General features: G+C 37.3%; 1 protein-coding gene across 5 annotated transcripts in view; it reads left to right on the plus strand.

Moving 5' to 3' along the window:
* The window catches only part of p4ha2 (procollagen-proline, 2-oxoglutarate 4-dioxygenase (proline 4-hydroxylase), alpha polypeptide 2), a 31,915-nt gene extending 23,149 nt beyond the window's left edge, over positions 1-8,766 (plus strand). For 3 of the 5 annotated variants that reach the window (XM_042431236.1, XM_042431237.1, XM_042431240.1), the window contains 7 exons: positions 723-822; positions 2,267-2,320; positions 2,927-2,986; positions 3,057-3,122; positions 4,284-4,352; positions 5,054-5,150; positions 7,495-8,766. In XM_042431236.1, the coding sequence (XP_042287170.1) occupies positions 723-822; positions 2,267-2,320; positions 2,927-2,986; positions 3,057-3,122; positions 4,284-4,352; positions 5,054-5,150; positions 7,495-7,565 (517 nt within the window). In that variant the 3' untranslated portion in view covers positions 7,566-8,766. The remainder of the gene's footprint in view (positions 1-722; positions 823-2,266; positions 2,321-2,926; positions 2,987-3,056; positions 3,123-4,283; positions 4,353-5,053; positions 5,151-7,494) is intronic. The other 2 variants (XM_042431239.1, XM_042431238.1) reach the window with 2 other exon arrangements.
* Positions 8,767-9,213: the final 447 nt, after the last annotated feature.

Raw genomic sequence — 9,213 nt, forward strand, 5'->3', positions numbered from 1 at the left:
TGTAATGAACTTATGGCCATGGACTGTAGTCAGCAAAATGTAGGCAAGTTGGATCAGGTAAAAAGGAGAACTGGCAGGTGGGACATAAACAGGATGGCTACAGGTGGTAAAAGGTTAACAGGTTTCAGGTCAGTAAACAGGAATGTTTGCACCATTAAGGCTGTAAAACAACATAGACAATGTGGGAAAGGCTAGTTGTGAGCAACAAATACTAAAACTGATTGCTAATGTTGGGCATGCGAGGAGTGATAGAAACTAGATGGACCAATTCCCAGCAATAAGCACTGAACATTCAAAGACTTTAATGCACATCACCTGTGTGCCCAGTGAAGATGTTTGAGTCAAAGACACTTTAAGGGCCTGAAATGTATTTTTAAATTTTTATGACATCATGTTACCTGCGACAGAGGAAGTCAAATGCATGTATCAAATTTCACATGATTGCTTATTTTCAGACTATAATTATACACTCTTCTCTATTAGACAATTGTTTAATGAAATCAGGTGATAACAAATCAAGATGACCTTCACTTTTATTTATTGATTTTTATGATCTGAGGTTTTATAATATGATGAAATGAAACTAACCTTTTTTTTTTCTAGACTTCCAACTTCCACAGATCGCTAAGTTTGAAGAGCTTGGATATCCATCTAGTGTTTAGTGTCTGTGTGTGTATGCATGCGTGCATGGTATGTGCTTATATATGTTTATGTTTCTTCAGTGCATGGTTAGAAGGGGAGGAGGACCCCGTCATTTTCAGAGTCAATCAGAGAATAGAGGACATCACAGGCCTTACAGTGGACACTGCAGAGTTACTACAGGTAATGTACTTTATACTACAGAATGACATGAATTACTATATCATATTACTGTGTTTAACACTTAATGATATCCATTTCTCAATTTTCACAAATGTTATTATTCATACACATAATGAAAATTAAGCAAAATAAGTACAACTGTGGTCAAAAGGACATGAAATGGGTTAAAATGAATACCACAAACACCAGAGAGTAAGACAAAGGTTCACATAGCAAGTCTACAGAAGCAAGTCTTTTGAAGGGATTAAACTTATTTAATTTGATCTGATATACCTGAGTTCCACAGTTTAAAGTCAGCAGTCTCCTGCTGCACTACTTTTCATGGATGGAAAAGTTAAACCTTGTGGCATCTTGTGGCCACAGTCAGAACTTTCAGTACAATCTTCAGTAAGAACCTTAGAAAAGGTTTGATTAACAGGTTTAATGGGACAGTTCACCCAAATCACAAAATACATATTTTCTCACTCTACCTCAGAAGGGGAGCAGAACTTTGTTTGTGGTGTTCAAAGCATTGAAAAATTACATTTAAAAACCTATGCAGCAGTGTGTCTTTCCAAAAACAATGTCACAGTCACTCGCTGTAAACTGTTTTCATTGGAACTGCTTTCTACCAAAGGAATAGTCTTTTGTAGTTTTAAGTTCTAGTTTATTTGTACATGTTAAAGGGGATGCATCATGCACATTTCCAGATCTATATTTATATTCTGGGGCTCTACTGATATATCTTTGTGTGAGATATACTCCTCATCTATCTCATACTGGCCCTTTATGCAGCCCCTCAGTTCAGCCTTTGTCTGAAACAGGCCGTTTTAGCTCCTGCCTCTAGCTCAAGTTCCCCCTCTCGATGAGCCAACTGTATTCTGATTGGCCAGGTCCTGGAATCTGCCCCTCGGCAGACTTCTGGCAGCTCAAGAGGCTACGTAAACAAACAGTAATATTAAGATTTCACTTCTTTTTCTTGATCTTCACTCAAATGGAAATTTCTAAATAAATATATCTGTACATGTTTGAACCCAAATCTGATCCGAAATATGCAAGTGGACAACATTAACAACCCGCGGACCAACCTTAGCAACAACCTTGACAACAAAGGCCATCAACGGATAGCCGATTGTGGGCATGTGCAAACAAGTATCATCACGAGAGAGAAGTAGAGGTAGCATTGTAAACATATGTTCACCTCAAGTTGTTTAACATAGAAATCCAACATCATAACAGTACAAAAAGCATGATACAGTTTGTCCCCTTGAAGATAATATAAAGGACATCAGAATGACAAACAATACAGTGCTCAGAGGACAGAATCCCAGAAGGACTTATTCATTACCTCTAAATAATATCAAACACTAATCACTATATCAAAGATACATGTAGATACATTTTGCCAATTCATTTTTAATCATATTAGCCTTTATATAAATCACCTTTGTCAATGGCTGACCAGGTTGCTAACTATGGAGTTGGAGGACAATACGAGCCACATTATGACTTCTCGAGGGTGAGTTCACTTTGTGGGTGAAAGTGTGTGTGCATGAAAATTGATATGACATGCCTGCGTGACATGCCTCCCACTTTCCTATAGTTTCCATAAATGCCTTCTATACTTTGAACTTTGCTTTGTCAGTGTGTTGTATTTGGCAACCATCTATGGATTTCATGTGATCTATAGATGTGTGTACTATATAAACTTGTGCAGCTGTCTGGAATTTTGCTACAGAGTGATTGATTTTATGATATATGATGCAAAAGGTCATATAAATCTTGCTTTGTTATTTTTACACTGACAAGGGATAGGAATGCCCACACTGATGGAAATGATTAATGATCATTGTCTTCTGGGAATATCCTTGAAGAAATAACTGGCTTTATGATTAATTTATCTTCTTTAGAACAAATTATGAAGTGTTAATGCATAGAGGAATTATGTTTTTAAGCATATAATTTGAAGCTATTATTATTAACTCAAATGGAAAGTGTAATTCAGTAATGTTTCTGACAAATAATAAAAGTCTATTTGATGTGAGAATAGTTAGTGCCCTAAGTGGCGGGCTCCTAGTGCAAGTCTTTTTGGTGATGGGTTAAACGTTATAAACATCTGTTGCAGCGTCCTTTTGACAGCAACCTCAAGGTCGATGGAAATAGACTTGCTACCTTCCTAAACTACGTAAGTACATGTGTGTGCAAGTGCGCAGTGTTTTCATCATGTATTTTATTCTTGAATTTTATCTTTGTAGAAAGATGAGCCAGATGCTTTCAAAAGATTAGGCACTGGAAATCGTGTGGCAACTTTTTTGAACTATGTAAGTACGTGCATCCAGTCGCCGTTGATTGAAGGGGAGTAGTGGCAGTCACCTGAAATCTACGCTCCGGTCGTCTTTTGTTATAGCTTCATGGGCATATGCATAAGCTCTGGTTCAATCTTGGACTTGGATTGATTGACTTTCATAGAGATCCTCCGACTTGACTGCAGCGTGTCAACACATCTCTATGGTTTGGAACTTATTATGTGATTTCTATACATTACATATCCTAAAGTGCTGGATAAATATCTATTTACTTGGATGACTGAGAAATGTCACTGACAAATAATTAAGAAATAAGTATTTCTGTCAATCAGTTCTGGTACATGTTGTGCTGAGTTTTGTTGGCCGTCCCCCATTAACACATTGATATGAAGGCACTCTTTATTTTTCCCTTTCTAACACTTGAGCTGTACAACATAAAATTATGTTCAAAAAGAGAGAAAAAACATTTTTATTATAGAATGAGGTATGTAGTTGAATTGTCTTGGTTTTCATATAACTGGTGATGGACTGGAGTTCACTGTTCACCCTGCTGCATGATGTGGATGCGCTTTAGTGCATTATTGATCTACATCATGGATGTGAAACTTATATGAATAAACATATTTAAGTTCATCATGTTACATGGATAAGACAGAGGAGTGTAACAAGACAGAATACAATGAAACCCATGATTCCTCCAGGGGAATTATGGTCAGGTAGAAGCAAATAAACCAGAATAAGATAACAATTGAAATCATGCATTAAAACATTGCAGGAAGAGTTTGAAAGTTAGATTGAGAGTTAAATTGTAAGAACTGTTCAAGAATAGTCAAGAGGATATTTAATTCTACACTGAAAACACATGGTACAAGGAAAACGCCTCACAAAGCGACAGTACAGTACATGTTTTATTATCATTACAGATCACAAACAAGTTTAACTCATGGAGAAATGGATGCATTTTGAGAGATTACTGAAGTGGTGTAACATGTTATAAATGCATTATGTTGGCATGTTAAATTTTGCTTTGAAGAGTAAAACAAATGTATGTTTTGCTTAGCCAAAAATGCAGACGTGTGTTAAAAAATGCATCCTTTGGGGATTGTTGAAAACTAATATGTATTCTTTAAGAAGAATGCAGAGAAAGTTTCTAACCAGTGTGTTGTCTTTTCTCAGATGAGTGATGTTGAGGCCGGAGGAGCCACAGTTTTCCCTGACTTCGGAGCAGTAATCCGGCCTAGAAAGGTAATAACAAAACAAGTGTGTGTTTGTGTGTGGCAGTGTGTCAGTTTAAGGATTAATGTGCTGAGACTTAGTAATTATTCATCCTGTCAGTGATTAATGATTTCAGTGTCCGTTTCCTGTACATCATTCTGTATTGCATGGCAATTTGCCAAAATACACAATTTTGCAGTGAAAACTGATGAAAGATGTATGTGGAGGTTTGTTTTTTTGTTGCATGTACATGTATATTACATGTGTATTACACCCTTTTTGCTTAAGGTATTAATCATTGATTTGTTCAAACTGATACATTATTTTCTCAATGGCCAATCAACAAAGCTCTGTCAAAATAGGCTCCGCAGAATATCCAGTAACATCTTACTACTTACTGACTTTTTTTCCCATTTGCAGTTGTTTTTTTTATCTTCCTTGTGCAATGCTTATGTACACGTGTTTCATAAATGTGTCAGCTGTTTGCTGCAGCACAGTCTTGTACTCTTTTTGCCAATTTAGCAAGCAATAACATAGTTGTCAAGCAACCAAGAGTTTTTGTGAGGAACCCATGTGTCATTGTATTGCTGCAATAAACCACTCTCAGCTTGAAGCCGCTTGTTCTCCAGGTCTTATTTAATCCAGCTTTGCGTTTTGGATCTTCATGATCCTTCTCTCTCATGTACACTAGATTTTCCCACCATTTTTACACAGTTTTCATTTTTCCACAGGGAACAGCAGTGTTCTGGTATAATCTGTTCAAGAGTGGGGAGGGAGACTATAGGACCAGACATGCAGCCTGTCCCGTCTTGGTAGGAAGTAAATGGGGTGAGTTCTGATGCATTTCAATTAAGTAGTTATAGATTAAATGGAATTAAATAAAATCTGTATTCTGCCTGAAATTGAGCTAATCACATTTGTATTATTTGCAAGAAGATAACCCTACACATGGCAAATTAGGGCTGAGCAATATGGCTGAAATAAGTATCATAATATTCCCAGATTGACTCCATGATGTTGAGATCAGGGCTCTGTGGGGGCCATACCATACCATCTGTTGCAGGACTCATCATTCTTGTTGTTGCTGAAAATAGTTCTTTATGACTCTAGCTGTATACTTGGGGTCATTGTCATGTCATGAATAAATTTGGGACTGATCAGCCACCTCCCTGATGGTATTGCATAATGGATAAGAATCTAAACATCTAGGGTGCCTAAAACTTTTGCACAGTACTGTATATGATGATATCGCCTTACCATTCAACTGAAAGTCAATATGTAATATGTAATTTTGAATTATTGGCTAGTCCTACCACAGATCGGGTACCACAGAATTATTGTATTCGTTCCTCCAATTTAAAAATAATGGGAGCATGATGGCTCAGTATTGCCTGTCATATCTTAAGGCCAGCTGGTGCTTTTCTCATTCCTGATTTTCATTCTATATTCTCAAGTTTCATTCAAAACTTTTGTTCCATACATTTTCTCATTCACTATTTAAAGTTTCAATATGATAATTCTCAGGAGAGAAAACAGCAATAGAAAGCTGTAACAAAAAACACATGAGCAATATACTTGACTCTGCAAAAGACCAAAAAAAAAAGGGTTTATAAACAGATTTTAGTTATTGTTTTTTTTAATGGTTGTTAATATTAAAGGAGCACTTAAAATTGCCCATATTCTTTTTAATAAAAATCACAATAATGGGCTTGATAGGCAATTGATAAAACAACTTTTAGTAGTACTAGTGCAGTGCCCCTTCAAAACGTGTCTGTTCAGAACGGGCCGATTCTCAATACCCAGAGAGAGTTGTGCCCCTCCCCTAAATGTCTCTCATGCAGACTATTGATAAATGCCACAATTTACTGATGCTCCCTCAATGCCTGAGATGCAGGCTATCAGTAGACTCTACAATTTGAAACATGGAGGAGGCTCAGTGATGTTTTGAGGTTGCTTTGCTGCCCCAGGCACTGGGTGCCTTGAATCTATGCAGGGCACAATGAAATCAGAAGTCTATCAAGACATTTTGGAGTGAAACATACAGCTCAGGGTGGGAAAGCTGTGTCTTAGTCGCAGGTCATTGGACAAACTGGAACGGAACTGAACTGAACAAAATGGACTGTTCTAAAATGGCCTATCAGTCCTGATCTGAATCCCATTGAACATCTGTGGAAAGAGCTAAAACTTCCAGTTGGCAGATGGCATCCATCAAATATGAGAGAACTGGAGCAGTTTGCTCAAGAAGAGTGGGTCGAACTATCAGTGGAGCAGTGTAGAAACCTCATTCAGAGTTACAGAAAGCGCTTGACTGCAGTTATTGCCTCCAAAGGCTGTGCTACAAAATATTAAGTTAAGGGTATCAATATTTTTGGCCATGCCATTTTCATTTGTTTTATTATTTTAAATAATATGTTGAGTTGAAAATCAAAAGCAAAGTTTCAGTTATATTCAATGTGAAAGAAAGAGTGATGGATACCACATACTTCTGTCAGTTTCAACTTAATACGGTGGAAGGGCACCAATGTTTTCAGCTACGTCTGGAAGCAATGATGACACGATGTTATGTATTCCATGTCTGAGAAGGGCTTTAACCCTATCCAGCAGTGCAGTTTTGGTTTTGTTTACCAAGGTTTTGAGACTCCACCACCATCTCAGTAATGGAAGTGAATGGATGGTTATTTGTGCATTAAAATATGAAAAAAAATCAGCTGCAGTTTGTCTCCCAGTTAATCTCGAATATGGCATCTTCTGGATAATCTACACATCTCACTTTGATCACTTTTCAGTGGAACTATTTATAGAAGTCCCCCCCGATGTACACACACTTAAAAACTAAAAAGAAGCTTTTTTGGTTACATACCCTTGGGCAGGGTATGTAACCAGCCTTGCCAGTTTAAACCAAGAGCCTTACCAGCTTATAGACTATAGAAGTTGAGGTTATGTCCTTAACTCATTTATAGATAGATGGATAGATTTTTCTTCCACCCTTTTAAGTAGTTCCTATAAAAGTGGTTATAGGAACCACTGCAAAGAGACTGAAGATCTACACGTTTCATGTTTTATTAGATGCACTTTTACATTAAAACTCGCACCAAACTTCTGGAGGAATCTTGTAACCACTGGTTTGGCTATTTTTGGCACTCAAATATTTGCTGTTTTTTTTTTTTTGTAGTGTCAAACAAGTGGATTCATGAGCGAGGACAAGAGTTCAGGAGACCCTGTGGCCTGACAGAAGTGGACTGAAGTTTGACCCTCACCCATGCAACATGCAGAGACACACACACATACACACACACAAACACCAGCCCCTCCGTAGTGCCTTCATTCTGGAAATGATGAAACACCAGACACATTGTACAACACTTACATAAGCATTCTCTGGCTCAACTTGTCTACAAGATCAACAAATGTTTTATAAGGAAGTTATGACACTGGTGTGTGGGATCTAGCTGAAGAATATCTTCTTTTTTTTTGTCTTTTTCTTTTTCTAAGATCCCATCCCCTCACCACCACTCCTTTATGAAGTAAGTAAATTAAATTACAAATTAAAAGAGAATGTAGTGTGGATAGAGTTAACCAGTGAACAAAAAGACAAACATGTCTCCACATGTTTCCCAGTGTACACATGTTTTATAGTCATTAATATCAAATTCAAAATTAATTACTGGTAAATCCAAATACCAAATCATCTTTCCATTGATATCAAAAAGTAATACATGGCTCTCAGGGGAGCATCCCCCAGACTGCTTCATTCAGCTTTTTTACACAGTTAAAAGCAGCATTAGCATAAGTGATAACACAGAGAAGCCTTATGAATTTAGCTAATATCTTAGCTGTAATAAACACCAAAACATACAGAAATGGTAAAGAAAACTTGAGCTAAAGGTGTGATTTCCATACATTTAACATGGTTTGGCATAAGAAGCATAAACTGAGTAAAGGTGTTTTTGATGAGTAATGAACTGCTCTTCGTATTGGACACATACTTGTGGACACAACTTTAGACTTTGTACCACATTGAGATGTTCCTGAGTTGACTATTACCTCTGAAATGTAATGGTACAACAGAACAACACATTTTCAAGTTTTTGTTTGCCAGCCGGAGTGCCAGCTTACAAACACACGTTGGATCCAAAGTGACCATCAGTCATTTAGACAAAAAATGGGCACACATGCAAATCAAAGTTTTTAGTATCTTCATTACTGACCCTTCATGTCGTGATTTAAAAATGGCCCTATCTTCCCGTCCCTTCTTATATTCTTTATCATTTGCATCCAAAGCATTTTGTTTCCCTTCAAACCTGACAGAAATACATTTCATCCAAATCATGTCCATGAATTTTTTATTTATATAGTATTTAAATTATTACACTGTTGTTCCACTGTGTGCTCTTTCTACAAGATGGCAGTCAAGAAAATCAATAAACAGTGTCTTTTATTAAAATGTTTTGTGTCTTTTTATGTGCTTTCTCATTCTGTAATCAAACATGGTCTTATTGCCCAGGACGCAGGATGGTTTGCATAGTGGTTAAGTCTGACACAACTAACTGCACAGGAGTCATATAAAAGGCCTGAAAAACTAATGTAGAGTAGCATCAAAAGCAAACTTGTCCCACTCTCCCCAAACACTGCTTGGTCCATGCTTCTTGGCACCCTACTCCTAATCCTACTAAAGTGATCGCATCTTATTACTCAGTAATGGGTAGCTAGCAACAAAAGAATGTGAAAATCCGTAGCTGGCACCAGATCTGTCGCTCACAGGTATGCCATTTAAAGGAGCCCATGATATATCCACACCTCTACTTCAGAGTGCACGCACACCAGCCTTAGCAATTGCTCTTTCAATCCCGTGTGAAAAACACTTCACCATTTGCTGGTCTAACAAAAATTA

The sequence above is a fragment of the Thunnus maccoyii genome, chromosome 13 (assembly GCF_910596095.1).
Source record: "Thunnus maccoyii chromosome 13, fThuMac1.1, whole genome shotgun sequence".
NCBI lineage: Eukaryota > Metazoa > Chordata > Actinopteri > Scombriformes > Scombridae > Thunnus > Thunnus maccoyii.